This window comes from Mya arenaria, chromosome 9, assembly GCF_026914265.1.
Source record: "Mya arenaria isolate MELC-2E11 chromosome 9, ASM2691426v1".
NCBI lineage: Eukaryota > Metazoa > Mollusca > Bivalvia > Myida > Myidae > Mya > Mya arenaria.
This window is the reverse complement of record NC_069130.1, coordinates 8,385,758-8,405,678: the sequence shown is the minus strand read 5'-3', so window position 1 is coordinate 8,405,678 and position 19,921 is coordinate 8,385,758. Positions and strand designations below refer to the sequence as shown.

The 19,921-nt window shown below is 33.7% G+C and overlaps 1 protein-coding gene across 1 annotated transcript; it reads right to left on the bottom strand.

The window, feature by feature from the left end:
• Window positions 1–8,406: 8,406 nt before the first annotated feature.
• Window positions 8,407–17,935, bottom strand: LOC128202896 (guanylate-binding protein 1-like). The gene is made up of 6 exons (XM_052904066.1): window positions 17,876–17,935; window positions 17,078–17,280; window positions 15,607–15,734; window positions 12,144–12,253; window positions 8,625–8,708; window positions 8,407–8,479 (listed from the first exon to the last, which is right to left on the bottom strand). Exons 2-6 carry the CDS (start codon window positions 17,268–17,270, stop codon window positions 8,407–8,409), a joined length of 588 nt encoding a protein of 195 aa, XP_052760026.1. The 5' UTR covers window positions 17,271–17,280; window positions 17,876–17,935.
• Between the last annotated feature and the right edge of the window lie 1,986 nt (window positions 17,936–19,921).

The following is a 19,921-nucleotide window of genomic DNA, read 5'->3' as shown; positions in this document are numbered from 1 at the left end:
TTTTTGAACAAAATCATATTTAAAATACTTACTATTTCTTTCTTCATTAGAAAGTTTTTCGTCTTTTTCAAGGATTTTATTTTCCTCGAAACTGAGTTCGTCTGCAACATTTCTCCAAACGAAACCAATCTGTAATATACGATAAACCCGTAAATACCATGAGACTGCACACTGCTTTGTCATGTCAGAGTAAATAAATTTTCATCAGGTTTGACAGAGACAGTGTCAAAAGTTTCACTATGTTGAGTTTGATGTTGTGCTCCATGTTGTTTACAGCATCAGACAATATTGTTCACCTGATTGTTTCTTTGGTTTGGTCAAGATTTGCTAAAAAGTTGGTTGTTTATTTATTCAATACTGAAACTAGCCTAAAGCTGACATAGCTTATCATAGTTTCATACAGTTGATTGCAATTGAATATTAGGATATCAGAAGTACTAGGGTAAGTATTGATTTGGTATTGATTTGAAGGGCATTATTTAAGGTGACTAAATCTGTTTGTTTTTGAACTATTTTTTTTTGCTTTTTTAACACATTTAGTTAGTTTATCAAAGTACCGTTACTTTAAACATTTCTGTATTTTTCTGTAAGTAGTAAATTAATTTGAAAAGAAACATAATTTTCATAGTATTATAATCAAGGAGCCGACAGAGAGGCTATTACATAAGTAAAGGGTTCAACGTTAAATTGCGTTATGCGCATGCTTTTAATCAATGCTTCAAATAACGGGCGTAAAAGTCATCTCCTTATCGCGGATATTATATCTTCTTTGCATGCAGGTCGTAACATTGAACAAACAAAGTACCAGTAAACACCAGAGATTGAAAAATGCAGCAAATCTTCAACCCTTATATTAAGCATAATTGTACTGTTTGGGGTTGCTCATGAATGTCCTACCGCCTTCTTTCAAAAAATGCTTGTCCGGGCTTCTGTATGTACGCTGCCTACAATAACTATGGCGAAGGACAACCATGGTTCCGTTGACGCCGCCATGTAAATCTGTCTGATGAGCATCTCGCAAATAAAATATGTAAATGGAGGCCTCAAGGGTGGGAGGAATGAGAACTTTTATGCAGCTCATGTACTGTCAAGTAGTGCTTACTTCTTTAGGAATCCGGTGCTAGGTAATACAAAAGCTGAGACGCGAATAGGCTTCTGTTATCCACTATTGTGATTCATGGAAACAAGCCACTGCCCCTTGCGGCCAGATTTGTTAAACTTACATGGTTTGAAGGCATTTGGTAGAGAGACACTAAAAAACAATTCTCTGAAATTATATATACTGGCCAACGATTTTCGAGAACATTTTTATTTTAGCTTCCTTTCGGCTTTGTTCCAATGAAATGATCGAAATGTTTAATACCGTTTTAGTAAAGTCGATTGAAATTGGCCGAATGGTTTAGGAGGTTTTTTTTGTTTAATGCTAAAATTACGACGAACAACGGACAAATAATGTCGAGTACGCCGTGCTTAGGGGCGCTAACAAAACAGTTGGATGTTCAAACGTTAGGTCTGAATTTGAATGAAATAAATTTACAGCAGATTAATAAGCATACCCTTTTCTATATAATGAAAACAGTATATCTCCGAATCAAAAGATATCTTACCTCTCTTTGTTCATAATTATGAAGAGCTTGCTCATATTCTTTCCTTGCCATTTCGACGTGCCGTTTGAATTTTCTATGACCTCCGATGACTTCATAACCTTTGTTCTGCAACTCCGCTTGCAAGTTGTTGTATGATGTCAAACCGTTAAGTACGTTTAAACAATACTTCTCTATTTCCTCTGCATTTTGATTGTGCAACTCCTGCCAGATCGAGTTCATTTCCATCTGTAAATCCAATTTATGCCTTATTAAAATAAAGATATTATAATGATATACCAAGATTCAAAAGTGGCTTAGACGGTTGTTAAATTTAACATGCGATTTTTATTAGAACTAATTTCATTTACCAACAACCGAATATGAATATTTGGAGTTTCTTCCCTAACAACACGGTGAATGTCATTTAGCTTTAAACAAGAACGTTATTAGCACCACCAACATTTACGTCTTAATTTACAATCGGTTTAACCATTTCTATAAGAGTACAAAAAAGATCATATGTTATTGATTTATTTATGTTAGTTCATTGGCTCATAACGTAAATACTATGTTTGCTTAACGCATAGTCCGGTACAGTTAAAATTGATAAACAGAACAGAACAGAACAGAATTTTTATTCGACTTAAGCATAAAAAGCTCATCGTCACAACAATATGTATAGAAACAATGCATGGCATGTGACAAATATAGCATAAGTTCTATTAATAAATCAATCATAAGTTTGATATAGATATTGTGAGAGTGTGTATAACAATAACAAGAATGTCATCGATATTAAGGTATAATATGAAAAGGTAATGATTTCGGTGTTATAAAAATCTATATGAATTTCTCTCTATATATAAATACTTCTCAACGTTGATTAATACAGCCGCAAGGTTCAAGCTGCGTGATACATACAACTTTGTGGCTACTGTTTAAGGATATGAATATTACAAAAAAAGACAACAACAACAACAATAACAACAAAAGGAAAAACACGCACACAAAAGGAAAAAGAATATGTACATCTCGTATGTCCTAAGGATCTACAGATTTATGTTTAAACACTACCGTTTATGATACAATCAAAATACCAAAGAAACATAGCAAAAATTTATACTATATTAAGGAATCACGTAATTTGAAGGACTTATCACAGTAAAGCGCTAACTTCCTTAGGGTGGTTTGGTTGTTACTTTGCATTAAAACAATATATTTCATCAAACTCGTATGAGTGTAAAAATACTTCGGAATATATTGACGTCTAAGGTCCGCATATACTGGACATTTGAGGACGAAATGAAATTCGTACTCAATATCATTTAAATTACAGAGTGAACATTTTCTTTTATTCCTAGGAACCTTATTGTGTCGACCTATTTCTATAATTAGTTTATGGGATGAAAGGCGTAATTTAGATAAAATACTTCTATACTTTCTATTTTCAACAAGACTGAGATATGAAGATTGTTCAAAATTTGTCTTAATTTCTTTAAACACATCTAGAGACGGAGACAAGTCTAACCCAGACCTCCAATTGCTGATATAAATATCGCTGAGTCTACTTTTTAGTACGGGAACAAATACGTCCATTTTTACCGACTCAGGGTATAACCATATTTCATAAAGACCGGATGATTGGAGAATTTCCTTAACCTTTGATGCCCAGTTCGTAGACGAATGATTTTCAACACTATACATTTGATCCTGTAATATAACATTTAAAATGCAATTATCTCGCTTGACTATATGAAGTTTTAAGAAATATTTAACCATTCTTACATGTCTTTCGATATATAATGGGAACCTGCCCAACTCTCCGTACAAAGCCAACGTATTGGTTGACTGTTTCACATTTAATACCCATTTACAAAACTTTTTGTGGACTCTTTCTACCACGTCCGAATTTATATAACCCCAGACTTCAGAACCATAGTTAAGGACTGATAATACGTATGCATCAAACAGGTTAAACATTATATCTATTGGCACTTTAATATTACGGACTAGCGCCATCAAAGAGTGAAGTGATCTCAACCCCTTTCCAGCTAAAGTTTTTGTAGCTTGCATAAATGCACCGCCACTATTAAATACAATTCCTAAATAATTAAACAAGCTAACAATTTCCACTTCCTTATTGTCATAAAACCATTTATCATTAATACCTAGTCTTCCACCCTTTCTGAACACCATTACCTTAGTCTTATCTATATTAACAGTGAGGTTCCATTTGCGACAGTATGAATGTAAACTATTTAGAGAATTCTGCAATCCTGCCTTAGTCTCTGATACAATAACCGCATCGTCGACAAAAAGCAGCAAATAAATTGAAATATGGTCAATGTTAATTCCGACGTCAAGGTTTTCTTGTAAATGCATTTCAATATTATTAAGAACGAGAGAAAAAAATATCGGCGAGGTTATCTCTCCTTAAACAGGCCAATGTCACTATTAAAAAAATCTGATAATGTTCCCAAGTGTTTTACACATAGTTTCACTTCATTATACATTGATCTTACTAGGGACAAAACTTTACCATCAATTCCCAACTTAATAAATTTATACCAGAGTCTGTTTCTATCAATGCAATCGTAAGCTTTTTTATAACCAATAAAACAACAGTAAAGCTTTTTTTTTCTTTCAAACTGCTTTTGAATCAATGAATGCAAAATAAAAACAGGATCCACAGTACTGTACTTATTTTTAAACCCAAATTGTGCATCTGTTAATATACTATTTTCCTCCGCCCTAGCTTTTAATCTTTCATTCAATATAACAGTGAATAATTTTGAAAAACAGCTAGTAAGAGTTATCCCCCTATAATTATTTGGATCTGATTGATCACCCTTTTTATGAATTGGGATAATAACACCAGATGCCCAAGCCCTTGGAAATGACTTCATGTCCAATATATGGTTAAAAAAAGAATTCAATGGCCCAATGATTAGTGGGACTGATACCTTAAAATACTCGTATAACACATTGTCAATAGAAGCAGCCTTATTTGAGCCTAGTTTCCCAATTGCTTTTTTAATTTCATCATTTGTGATAGGTGCATCCAACGAATCAAATGTAACATTTTGTTCTACCTCCGCATCGAACTGGCCAACAAAATCATCATAGTCATCATTATCACATGATTCAACACCTGACATGAGGTTACTAAAAAAAGTTCGAAATTCCTCGTTAGTGATATTATCGGACCCATTTACCATCTTCGATGGTTTAAATATTTTCCAAAATTCTCTTGGGGTCTTTCGTCTGAGATCATTCATTTTACGACAACGTGCATAGTTGAATATATTTTTAGACTTCCGACACTGATACTTGTAGTCTTTCTTCGCGTTATACAAAGATGCTCTATCAACATCAGAATGGTTAGGATTAAATTGACGCACTGCATTTTTATATATTTCATATTTATGTTTACACAAATCGTCAAACCATTCCTGTTTCCTATTCCCATCATGAAATCCGACATTTTTAGCTGTTTTACGAAAATACTTATTTCCGTGATCACATAAAAAGATTGTAAAAATCGATGTCAATCTATCAACATTCCCCTCCCCGCTGATCTCAGTATTTAGATCATGTATCAGGCAATCAATATTTTGTGTTATATCTCTCACAAAAGAAGCCGTGTATTTTGTATCAAATTTATAAAATGTGAATTCATTATTTCCATCGCTTGGATCCCGATGTATTGTCTTTATTTTAAATGAGAATGACACAGGTGCATGGTTAGAGAACGTATTAAAATCCCCGACTGTAAAATTTGCAAGCAGATCAAAATTATCATGGTGTGTCAACAAATAATCAACTACACTGGCCCAGTTATAGGTCATACAGGTAAAATTCCCACGGTCTCCTGGCCATCGACCGTTAACTATACGCTGATTGGTTGCTTTGCACAGGTCAAGTAAGTATTCACCAAAGCGATTGGAAGTTAAATCTCGCGAGACGCGTGGCGTAGGTGTATCTATGGCGATAACGTCATTTACATTTATACTACGATCGCATTGAATGAAATCCGCTTTACTACCAGTCCTACTATTTAAATCGCCTGACAAAAATATTTTCCCACGTTGGCTAAACAATAAAATATATTGTTCTAACTGGGTAAAAATGTCAACATTATACATGTTATGAACCGGAGATGACTCCGGGGCAATGTATGTAAAGCAAATATATAAATCATTATCAATATGAAAGAAGTTTTTATCTAGTCTTATCCAAATAATACAATCAATTGTATTTTTTATTAAATGCACACCATTACGAATGTCATCTTTAATATATACTATAATTCCAAACAATTAAAGCATTAAAGGTATGACAATGGAGTGAAAGGTGCAATGTCTTATTCAGCTTGGTCGAGATATTATGCACGCCAACACTGTTGTGAAAATAGTCCATGATTATTGTCTGAATAAGAAAACGGCATGCAAGTGTGGCATGCTAAACAGCAGTTTACGTTTGGTTTGTTGTGCATTCGGCATTAAAAGAGTATGTTATTTTGTAAATCAAATATGACAAACCTGCGCTACTCTTTCGACAAAATTGGCAACATCCTGGACAGCATTCGTACGCATGTATTCAAGCGCAGTCCATCGGACGTCCGCAAAATGTTTATCCAGCAATGCTGACGGAAGAGGCAACTCTATATCATTTATTTTGCATTGAAACATCTTCATACATTCGCCTTTCACTCTTTCATTTTCGAATTTAGCAACCGTTGAAAATGCATCGTCAACATCAGGCACAACCCCCATTGCAATAGCGTCCACATATTGTCGGGTTAGCGTGGCAAACACTGTAAACGAAATCATTTGCATGTTAATGGCTTTCGAAAAGTTACTAATTATGCTACAAACAAATATTACGGTTTTATTAATTAACAAACGTATGACAGACAAAACAATTTTTCAGGTTATATATTTTACGACTTAATCTGCCAGCATCACACTGGCTGAATTCACACGAAACGTAGAACAATTAGTGAAGTGAAAGCGAATCGTTTTATAAACGACCAATGATTTGATCAGTTATATTATATATAAAAGAGTCTGAAAATAGTGAAAGTGTTCAATAGTTATGCTTTTAGAATTACATATTTGCCACCAATACAACTCGATTAAAACTTTTCGTTTAAATAATCCAAAACGTTGACCTTCAGTAAACAACTTTGTTTATAAAAGTTAATGTTTCAAAAAATGATTAAAATAGTGTTGTAAAGTTAGTGCTTATTTCCGACGGGTTTCGGTCTGCATACCTGTTTAAGCCTAGCACATACACTTCAAGCGGGGAACCAACTCGCTAATTTAAGCTATCGTGAAGGACTAACAGCGTTTACTTAACCTTTTAACTTCAAATAAAAAAATACTTCCCATAATAAAATATATATATATATATACTTTGTTGTATAAATCAATTATTTAAGTTAATGTTAAATACGGTTTGATACAGGATATCAAAACAGTTATTGACAATACTTTATCATTTCCATCGTATAAATGCATCTGGCCCTTACATAAAAAATTGAGCACTTCCCTAAAAACAACTGACCAAACTTTTCTGTGACACTATCGATTTATTATATTGAGCTCACCTAAGTATAAAAAGCTCATGTTGAGCTTTTGATACCGATTAACGAGGACTTTTGAGCTACTTCACCAGTTTCTTGCTATAACCTCTCCTAAATTTGTTAACACCGATTATTATTTCTTATAAAATTTTGCCGCATAAATGTAAGCGAGTGGGTAAAAAAGAAAAGACAACCTTCTTTTTCTTTTTTAAACAGGAGTGGGTGAAATCGAAACCTTTTTTTAACGTCGTTTATAATTTAGAATGATAAACCTATATAGTTACGACTTTTTTCTTCCTTCTAAGAATTGTTTAAAAAATGAGTATTCTTTTTATATATTATATATGTTTCAGTATGTCGGGATTTGTAAGAGATACAGAGCATACTGTACCATAGATAGGTAAGGTATTTTGGTAGGCTAAGTACTCAGGTAAGCGTTAATAAGTAGGCAAAATTGACCCACTCGATGTAAGACAGAAAACGGTCTTGACATAGTTCAGCAAAAGTTAGTCCTTTTCCTTTCCAAATATATAAAAAAAATCGAAATTACACCGGCCTCATAATTCAACCAAAATGAAATAAAAAAATTACCCAACCGATCTGAGATAAAATCACTTGCCAAACTGTTCTGAAAAAGCAAAACTGTTCATGCACTCTGTTACGGTCGTTTTTTTTTGGTTACCATATGTATATTAGTTTAATGTAACATGGCCATACAAGAAAGTGTATATTGTGATATTTCGATAGCTTTATCATAAATATGGATGGTTAATCAGTCGAAAAAAATATCAATTTATTTTCTCCTCAAAAACAATGCATAAACTTTTCATTTAAAATCCGATTTTGTATTAGTGCGTTATCCATCTGTATTTCTAACTGTGCTTAGCTGGTCATAAAGTAAGTGCTAAAATGTTTTGACACCGTTATCAAACAGCCATGCTTGCAAGAATGTGACCATTTGAACAACTTTATAGAAAACCTTTGCAAAACATGCAAGGCAAATTGTTACAAAATTTAATTATACTTGGTATTTCTTTTCATGTTTACAACGCACAATGTTCATAAATCCATGTACATACATTCGATTTCATAAACTTGATTTAAACTACTTACTAGATCCGTTGACTGGTTTGCTAACTTGGAGTTGCTTTGGTTTCTGACTGTAGATGTATAAAACGAACTCTCCAGTAATTTTCTGAAATCTTTTCGAAAGGTCTTGAAGTGTAAGGCGTTCTAGGTTTTCCACAATGTCAATATCACCAGGGGTAGGGAACGCGAAACATCTCCGTTTGTCTTGCGGAAAGAACTTCCGGATGCATTCACGGGGTTTGTTGAAAAATACATCCTTTTCCGTCTTACTTTCCAAACTTTTTTCAAGATATGCATCTGGGGTTATTGGACTACCATCTTTGACCAATTTCAGCGAAAAATCTCTCAAAGCGAGCACAAACCCGGGAAGAACGCCTTGCAAAAGACGGTTATCTTCATCACATCTTCCGCCAAATCTGATGGATTTCGACATTTCAGACACAAATCTATTCCGTTAAGGTAATTTCGAAATGAGTGTTAAGTGTATACTCATTTATTTCAGTCTGATTGTGACGACATAAATAAGACGATACAACTTACTCTTGAGTTTTTTGTCTGGATGTAATTTTTAAGAAGCCAAAATGTAGCATTTTTCCTCCGTTAACAGATTTATTGGTGAACAGTTATGTTGTTTAATATGATTTTAATTCGTTATTTACTAAAGCAAAAAAAACAGTCTCGTTTTGTCAAACGTGAATACTAAGATATTTGCTACAAATACTGCCGAAATATTAGTTAATGGAGTAATTTATTTGTAGGAACTTTATAGATAATCAAGTGAATAAATTTGTAAGACCTTTACTTATGGATGAAATATATTAATCAACTATTACGTATTTGACGCGATACGGGGACAATCGAGGAAACAATACCAGACAATTGAAGAAAATACATGCCCAATCTCGCTTAATATCGAAGAAAGTAGGCCAATATTAGTATCCTCCTTTTTGATTGGCTACAAAACTCGCCAAATATAGGATTTGAAAAATTGACCATTTTCATTGCCTGTCAAAACTCGCCTTATATGAAAAAAATACTGATTTTTTTAATGGTGGCCATTTTGTTTTCCGTTTTCCCGACTTTCTTGGAAATTATGCTTCGTTTAAACCTTTTTGGAATAACTAGCCTATTTAATACTTCAACCACTTTGTACGGTTTGATATTACAATTGTATTTAACCCGTTGATGAATTTTACGACTATTGTGGCAAACGATTTTCGAAATTAGGACGTAAAGACATGCTTTCTTACACTGTACAGTGCTTTATTCATAAGTATGTGCTACGTCACTGAAAGGATGTATGTCAAAATTAGCAAAATCAAGTCGAGAAAAAGCAGACTCCATGAATTAATAAGGGATAAATACGGCTTCGATGTGGACTTAAGGTTAGTTATTTGAATGTTTTCAGCAAAATGTCGTGCCATGCGTAATAGTTAATTAATAAAATACTTATTAATCAGGTGATGTCAAATTAACCGAGTTATTTGTCCTCGGTCAGCTTTACCTCGGACAAATATAAAATCACCTAATTAATAACATTATAATATAAGCTATTGTTTTATTCACTGGGAGGAAATTTATATATAATCCAGTAAATATATTTGTAATTTTTGTCTTATAAAGCGGATTAACTACCAACACTATTTATTAGCGAATATGTTGGATGTGGTAAATTTTCATTCCAAATGTGACTAGTAACTTACAAACAGAAGGTTTGTGTTGAACGCTTTAGAATAAAATTGCTTTCAAAGACAGATTCATTTTTTTCTTTTAAACGCGACTCCAAGCGTTTTGGCTTCAAAAGTATCGTTTTCGAACTGATAATCATCGAAACAAATATGAGATGATTTATATCAGTTTCGATTTTAAATATTTAAAAAAAAATATCGGATTAAGTTGTAATTATTGTCTTATCGTATTGCATTTTTGTAGTAAGAAAACCTCAGAAAATTAGAAACAACTCAATACAGGGCCCTTTGAATAGTTGATAATGAATTATCTCATCTTCATGCTGAAATTATTTAAACAATTGCTATTGAAAGTGTTAACATGATTTTTCACAATATTATTTGCATGATCTTGTTTAATTTACCAAAACCCCTTCATACAGTATCAGATTTGCAAACACAGACGACATTCCAAGGGTAACTACGTTCACATATGGCAATAATTCATTTCATTTTGAGGCTGCCCAGGTGTGGAACAAGCTTTCAAAATATTTGAGACAAGTAAAATTGGTCAGCTGGTCAGCACCGAAATGCAAACGTTCCATTTCACATTTTAAAAAACTCTGTACATAGTGTTACAAGCTTGTGCTTTACTTTGCTGCTAATCATTATCTCTTTTATGTAGCTTGTTATACTTGTATCACCTGTATTTCTTGTAGAATCAACATGTTGAATAAATATTTATCTTCTTAATATGCTTTTAAAAATGCATGAACATTGCTCTTAGATTAATGTTGTTATACATTTATATACATGCCGTTTCTATTTTTAATGTGTTCCCATGTTTAGTACACTGGTGTTTTTTATCATGAAACTCTTTGATCAGTCTTAAACCTTTTATTTCTAAGGCAGATTGTGTGTGATGCTCATAGTTTGAAACAATAAATGCATCGTATCTTTAAAATGTTTTTGCATTTGGTACTCAGAATTGTATTCCTTCGTTTGCAGATAAAGTTTGGATCCCTTATCATTGAAGTACTTTGGGTTTGCCTATTAGTGTTTTTTTATTTGTTTCATTTTAAGTTTTCTCAAGTTAATGCATACTTTGATAAGATTTACCTTTTACGTTTTTACTTTATTCAGGATTGTTGGGATATAAGTGAAGTTTGTGCACGTAAACTGGTATAGCCCCCCAGAAAAAAATATATTTAAATTTTACTGAACGTTCCAAGGCGGTACCTAACAATCCTTGATAAACATAACTAGTTTTATATAATATATATGCACTGTCCTGTTGTGGAGTTTTATGCTGTTGTTCAATGTCTCTTGTTTGTGATTTTTTTGTTTTCTATGTCTTTGGCGGTTACCCAGTGCCATTAAACGGGGTTTATGTTTACAATTTTGGCTACTGAGCTTGTTTCTGTAGTTTTTCATATAAATATTGCTTTAGTTGTATTGTATATGTGTAATGTCTTAGATATAGGATATTCTAAGAAATTATTAAACCTCTTGCTTCTAATCTCTATTGAATATGTCGTATTAGCATGCCCAACCCTATTATATCCTACATTTAATTGAACACTAATTCTTCTTTTCGTTTTTCAGATTTTCGTCAGATATCTTTTCAATACCATGTGCTTTGCGATATTTTAGATCTGTGTTGGCAATCTGATTTTGTATCAATATTTTTGCATATTTGGATTTTTGTTCAAATTTTTTTTAATATCAAATTCAAACATAAGCACGCCTTCTGAATAATTTTTTTATCAAAGTTTTAATAAACACATTTTCTTGTCAAAGGTAATACTTCTTATTTTCTCGTATGTTATCTTTTAAGAGTCGATGTATTCATAATCATTTAATATGATGTTATTTCAAGTCTTGATTATTTTTTTACTATTAAACTGTTATCTTATTTGAATTCATTATTTATCTTACAGGTTCTGTTTTGCATTATTAATATGTATTTTAATTTGCATTGTGTCAGAAAATTGCTCACCGAGCTAGTACATGTAATACAGCTCATTGATGAATTATCAGCGCAAGTTTTCACATCATAAACAATCATTGTGCAATACGACTTTGTAATTCAAATTTAAATACCTTCCCATTGATTATCAAGGAGTGAGGATTGATATGTCTATATAAGATACATAAGCAAAAATAAAGTTCGTATCGAATAAGTCTGTATGATATATGTAAGCGAAAGGATACGTGAGTTTGTTCACAGCCTCTTGATCAAACGCCCCTTTCATGTTGTATACCAGGACGCTGCACAGCAGAGTAGCAAGGGTGAAAATGCGATTGTCGTGGTTTGGATCCCCCTGCATATATAAACGCATATCGGAAAGGTAAGGAGAAGAATGGTCAAAACAATCTTTTGCTTTCATCGGGATAAATCACTAACTATTCACTTATACCGCACGCTTTTTGGTAAATGTTGTCCTTGGCAGCATGGTCCAAAAGAATTATGTCACCCGCACCCTCCTGATTGAAAGTATACATTCGCGCAAATGCGCTCGTGTTTTATCTCAATTACTTGGGCCGTGTGTTTATGGCTATTACTATTAAGTGTTTAACTGTGATAGGATGAAACTTTTAAGACCTTAATAAAAACGCACACTTAAAACGTTTGTTTGCGTCTTTTTCAGTGAAATTCCAGTGAAATTATAATTGACAAACGGACTCATCTTGAGTACGAGCTAATGCATAAGGTAATTCGACGGAGTAAAAACATAGGTACCCCTAGTTGTTGTATATAAGGTACTTTGCAAGTGTTGAATGTTCTGTGGACTTACAAAGAGACGCGAGGGACGCAATATAATATATCTGGGACTGTAGTCTCATGGATATATATATATATATATATATATATATATATATATATATATATATATATAGATGATCATGTATATATATATATATATATATGTGCTAATGGGTTTACTAGATAAAATGTAGGTGACGGCGAAATAGGCATAGAGACAGACAAGTTTTCCCGAATAATTATATGATGTTCAAAAGTCGGGGACCAGGAAACAAGGTCGTTTTAAAACTAGCAGGATACTTTAAAAAACTATTTCTGCCTCCGCAGAAATTGCTTCACTTTTGACAGATCTTATGACTAAGAATTCATGCTGCAGACTGATGCTCCAGACAAAGAAGATTGTGCTGCTTTGCTGAAGAGAAATTAAGACGTGTTGCTCCCCAAAGCATTTACCAGTAAAAAGATTTCATTACGACAATATAAGTATTCTGCAATTAGAAAAGAATGCTTTGGAATATTGTTTGGAATAAAACAAATTTCAAAAGCTTGAATGGTAGGGATTTTGTCAGACAGATCACGCTCCGTTGGCCTTTATTAAAAGCAACAAAGTAGAAAATGGCAGGATAATGTTTTTGACATTGTTTATGGTTCGCAAATGATTGTGCCGAATAAATCAGCTGGCAATAGAGGGGAATATGCATATTGGGAATACAGGGTGTTTTCTAAAAGAAGGAAAGTACATAATATTTACATATAAATTAGCAGTATTCTAGGCTCACAAACATAAACACTGTCGAAAGTATTTTATGCATCTATCATTACGGCTGAATCGTTGTTTATCTTGGGTTAATGTACGTATGCATTTAAGGTCGTACTATGAGTCTTTTACTTGTAGCTGTTGAAATATATGTGGCGTTTTATCATCTGTTTTGTATTTTACTGTCTACTGTTATACTAGCGTTGTACATTATAAGTAGCATTTTATGTGTACCTATGTTCACTGATTTTATCACCGTGATTGGTGGAAATATATTCTGTATTACAATATATATCAGACGATCTATTTCTCGACCCGGAGTAAAGGGGCAAAGGTTTCAAATTGGGAAGTGCTTCTGATCTCGCTAAGCAAGATTCTGCTCCAGTGGAAAGACATTACCAGTGATTGCTACGATTCAACTGTTGCATGGGTAGTTTTAACCTTAAGAACATTACCATATTTGGGAGATAAACACCAGAGACGATGTAGCCAGTGTAAGATTTGGAAACATCGCGTTTCGTACGGCCATACAGCATGAATATCTAGTGCATCAATAATTGAGGTTTAAAGTCGCTCAGAATATTGATGGAAGACATCCTTTAAGGAAAGGTTAGCCATTGAAGCCACGAGACGCCCATAGCATAGACATCAACAGAGCGATCAGGAGTTGCAAGCTAAGGTGGGAAGCTGTAGCCTTGACACTTTTAGTCGATCAGGGGATGCTGAAACAGAGTTGAAGAGATAGCGCCAATAACCAGACGGCCGGGCGCGTGTGTAAGCAGCTGTATTCATTGTTCAACCTAATTGAATTGAGTAAACTACTGAAATTAACGTCACAGAAACCTTACGGCTGAGACGTATAAAGGCTTGGCAGCTTCAAGGGTTAGGCCAAATTATTACTATTTTAATATTGATTGACATCGTTATTCAATGTCCAGATTAGCTTCATTTATGCATTCTTGAACAGCTTATCACTAAAGCTGCATGTCCTCGTGTCAGAATTTCATGAACATTTGAAATCGCAGTATCTTCACGTGCGTATTTTCCAAATACGCATAAAAAAATGAGCATACTGGCCTCTAATCAAGGACATTAGTTTACATATGTGTTATTGAATTGTAGAGTATGGCGATTTGCCGTCTGCTTTGTGTTGTCAATCGTATAATGTCAATGTTTATTTACACACCTTTGAATTTAAACCTATGTTTATATCATGCATTCTCTCTAGATATATATATTAATTGTAGCATCTGTTGTAAGGTAAATCGTTTTATTTGTTTGTACTACAATGCAAAATTATTATATGAGGAAAGCATACAAGGAAGTAAAACATGGCCTTTCACAGTTCTCCAAAAGTTGTCTGAATGACCAAGACAAAAATATGTTTCGATATAAGCAAGCATAATATATATATATATATATATATATATATATATATATATATATCCGTTGTAACATTTGTAGGTGTAATTAGGATTTGAGGAAAATACAAAAGAATATTGTATAAGGTTCTTAATAAAATAACGTGAAAATGTTCATATATTTAGAATATGTTTTGTGTCAAATAGTCAACACTACCCAATCAACAACACTGTGTGGTTGTGCAGCTATATTAATAAAACATATTTGCCTTTTTCGAACCTGAAAATGAATTCAATACAATTTTTGATTATTTATTGAACATCTTTGAAAATATATCATCAAGAAACCACACGAGCTTTATTGATTGGTCACTCTGGGGCATTTTGAAACAAAAATATATATAAATTATTGTCAGACTTTCCCAAAAATTTGCAAATGATTTTTATCCTCAATCTGATTAAATCTTCTTTCGTAAAATTTCGTCAATTCCTTATAAGCCGAAAAAATATTTTGTAAAGTATGTTGAACTCTTGAAAGCAATGTTCTTCAAAACAAAATAAAACATGAACTTTTAAAACATTTTAATTGTTGGCCTCCAAAACGATCAAATTGAATGTGAATGGGTTTTAAAGGCGCATAAGAAAAGTTAATGCATTTTTTAATAAATAACTTTAATGCATTAAAAATGGCATCAACTTATATTGTGCGCCTTTAAGGAATTTGGGAGTGGTCCTATTTTTGTAAATTGCCTTGTCGAATTCCTTAACTCAACTTGAAATCTCAACGCTTACCTTTTCAACGTCTCCCAATCCTTCCGTGTCCAAAAGTATAAGAACAGTGTCCTTTTGTATAGGATGGTACTTGCACCAAACCCAGATGCCTTTTGTCTTCGACTGTATTGTGTCACCAAGTGCAAAACCTGTATTATAACGGCATAAAGATAATATATATCTATCTCACATTTTTACAGGCAAAATATATTGCAAACTACTTCAGTCCGTATTCCACTCCAGTGTTATACGACCGTTTTTCACTATGCTCACTATGTTCACTACCACTTCATGGTCCAATACGTAGACGCCCCGATAAAACACAATATCACTGTGCGCGTAATCAGATGCGGCCCTCTGCTATGAAACAGTAAATATCCGACCTTGCCCTATCACTAATTGAAATACGAGCCCTTACATCATTGATTTCGCAATATAATCCGGCTGAGTATGATTATTCATTATTCAGTGGCTTGGTGGGGAGTCGGCAGACTCGCTTGTACGAGACTGAGAAGGTCAGTATAAAATATATTGCAAACTACTTTAGTCCGTATTACACTCCAGTGTTAAATGATCGTTTTTCACTATGCTGACGTCATGTCATAATAAGTATCATTTCGCAATGTAAAAATGACGTCATAAAACGAACTAGCGCGTCATTAAAATGACATGTACTATGAAATAATTTTAGTGATTTAAACCAGTAATGTATATAAAAAAGAATGAATAGTATTGCATTTTGATCCGGAATGATGTTTTCGACCATCGTGGAGTTTTGTTGATTTCGATTTCATTCGGTTAGCACCTCGTGAAATCCGATTCTGGAAAATTCTACTCGAGTCAAATACAACATTTCGGCTAAAAAGGCAGTATTGATAACCTTTTTTCTAGTTGATGCAAATGGAACTACAGGGCGTATGGGTAAAACACCATGTTTAGCTTGCTTAAAGGCGCCATGATCCAATCCCAACACTAAGCTACTAAACAAGACCATTAACGACACAAGACAACAAACAAATAAAGCATACATATTAAGATAAAGTCATGAAATGTTTGAGTTTTCGTTAAACATCCTGCGTCGGGTTTGGATACATTTATCTCCGTATAGTCATGCAGAAACCTCGTTATGTGTTGGCCAGTTTCGTAAGTGTTGTTTTGCACATATGAAATCTAAAGCAAGATGGCCGAAACACGTATTTTGAAGCGACATCTAAGTATAATCTGTATAATCTGATTTATGATAATTACATTTGAAGTTTGTATATACTATCACATTAAGATATCAAATAGTTGCAATTGGACGTAATGTTGTCCACTGAATGTCAGAAAACCTAATGAAACGAGATCAGACCCAAAGAAACATTGGCTACACCCCTACAAGACGAAATTTAACATGGCATTTGAGGCAAAACCGATCTATTTCCGGTGAGAATACATTCCCGGTTGAAGCATATTCAGTGACAGGTGAATGAGTTATTGGAAAAGACAATACCTTTTTGCGCATCAGCAAGTTGATTCATCAAGTAAGATTTCCCTGTTCTATATAACCCCGCAATTGCCACGATAACACACGGTTTGTCTATGCGGGATATCTCTTCAAGAACATCATCGCAGACCGCAAGAATATTTTTTTCTCTCGCGGTTATTAGGCATTGAGGTTTTTTGAAGACGCTTGATTCCTGCATCGACGGATACCTGAATATGAAGTGTGTAGGTATAATTATCTAGACTGATGTGTTCAAAATATGTTTTTGTACATTACAGTTGTATTGTATTGTACTCAAATGAGTGCCAATGCCCAGTATTAAAAAGCATTAAGTAATGTTATAGGAACATTCGCCAAAACTTCGGATAGTAAGTCACATTTGATCTTTATGGTAGTTTTGTCTGAAAATATTTTAACTTTGCTGATGATCAATTTTTAATCTGACCTTTGGCATTAAGAATAAAACATAGTATGATAATGTTGTTTGGTTTGGTTGAAAAGTATTCGATCCATAGTAGTGAAAGACAAACACAAGACGTGAGTCTGCTACTAAGTTAATTCTACAAGTGAAGTCCAGTGGTTAAGCAAGGGTACAAGTATTAATAGATCTATAGTCTGTTTCAGAATAGAACAGATGGTATGTTCACGTTTCTGAAAATAACGTTGATTTTAAGAATGTTGTACCCTTGTTTAAAGGAGCTGGTAAACAATAAGTTATCGCATTTACTATGAATAAAAGAGCGGCCTTTAATTTAAAAAGACCATTTTGTAAACCTTTAGATAGTAATTCGACAAAGAACTCACTTGGGCGGTGTTGGCGTATGAGATTGTAAGTTTGTTGATAAATCTTTCTCGATTCTGCGCTTTGGCCTACAAGATAAATATCATTATGACAGTACGTTCACGTTCGTAATATATGATTATTTTAGCAGTGACGTAGTCATGTACATATATAAGCTGGGAAACAATGAGGTATCGCATGTACAATTTATAAAAGAGCGTGTGCAGTGTTTACCGTATAAAATTTTCAAATATTGTTTTGGCAAATGAGAGTGACAATGCACTGTTTAATAATTTATTATGCAGTTTTAAAGGAACAGACTGTAAACCTTAGTTATAAATGAAATATAACTCACTTGGGTAGTATTGGCGGAGGTGATTTTACTTCTGTTGCTAATTCATTTTCGACAGTGTGTTTTGGCCTATAAGAAAAATATTGTTATGACAATACGTTCATGTTCGAAATAACGATGATTTTAGAAATTTCGTAGTCATCTTCACATAAGCTAGAAAACATTACTCAATTGTATGTACTACGAGTAACATAGCGAAAATGCGCTATATCATAATGCATTATGCAATATATTTAAGGAACAGATAGTAAACCTTGGTAAAAGAAATGAAATATAACTCACTTCGGTAGTGTTGGCGGAGGTGACTTTACTCTTATTGATAATTCTCTTTCTACAGTGGGGTTTGGCCTATAAGAAAAATATCGTTATGACAATACGTTCAGGGTTTCGAAAAATAATCATGGTTTTAGAAAATTCGTAGTCATGTTCACATAAGCTAGAAAACATTGCTCAATTGTATGTACTACGAATAACATAGCGAAATTGCGCTATATCATAATGCATTATGTAATATATTTAAGGAACAGATAGTAAACCTTGGTAAAAGAAATGAAATATAACTCACTTGGGTAGTGTTAGCGGAGGTAACTTTACTTTTGTTGATACTTCCTGTTCGGGAGTGGGTGTTGGTCTATAAGTTTAATAGTATTATGAGAGTACGTTCACGTTTCGGAAAACGACGATGATTTATAAATCATGTTCACATAAGCTAGGAGACAATAATTTATCGCATGTACTATGAATACAAAAGCGTATTATAAGACCAAAAGAATATGTTCTGAAATACTGAAATGTATCAATGATAGATTGAAAAGAAAAGATTGGAATGAATTAGCGTTACTAGAGAATACATACTACTGCGTTAGAAAATTGGTAAATTTACTTCTTTTAAAGATTGTTCTTGTTTTACCTGAGAATATTGACCGTCCGATAAATTGCGCTCGGGTATACTAATCCTAACAATAATAATCATGTTTACTTTTATTTGACACTAAGTTATTGGTATTAGATTTTTTTCCTTTATTAGTCGAACAATAGGCTTGGTATTTCTAACAACTAAGAAAAAAAGTGCAACAACAATTATTTACTTATGAAAATAATTTCAATACTTTTTGTACGAAGTATATCGGGAAAACACGACGACGTTTATAAGGCATTCAGATTCGTTTGGACACATTGTCACGTCTCGCGAGAATGATCACGTGTTCTATCGCGAGATTCCTTTTACTTTCAAACATTAACGGGATCGGCAACGCCAGAAATTTTAATACGCATTTAATATCTAAAATACAGATGTGATTCTTTGACATGATGTCCGGGGTAGAAAAGGGGGTCAGGAGAAAACAGATCTTAAGCGTCGGAGCCTGTGGATGCCGAATAGGCCAGTTCTGACAGTAGGCTAGCAGAAGATGACACACATAAACATGCTTCTTCTCAGATTGTTGATTTCTCTCTTCTAATTCAAACATCGGCTATAATACGACAGGGTGTGGTGGTCGCATTGATTCACGCAAATCCGTCTGGTAGGGCCCCAAGGTAAGCCAACACATTACAAAGTTTCTAATTAACATCCCTCCCGAGCAAATAGTCATATTCATCAGTGTCAGAACCTGATGACGTGGCAGCCAACGTCCCTGTTTCGTTTAGGCAACAAGTAATGAAGGAGGAATATATTAATTCGGCACTTCTCCTTAGTTAACATATTTCCTATCGGTCT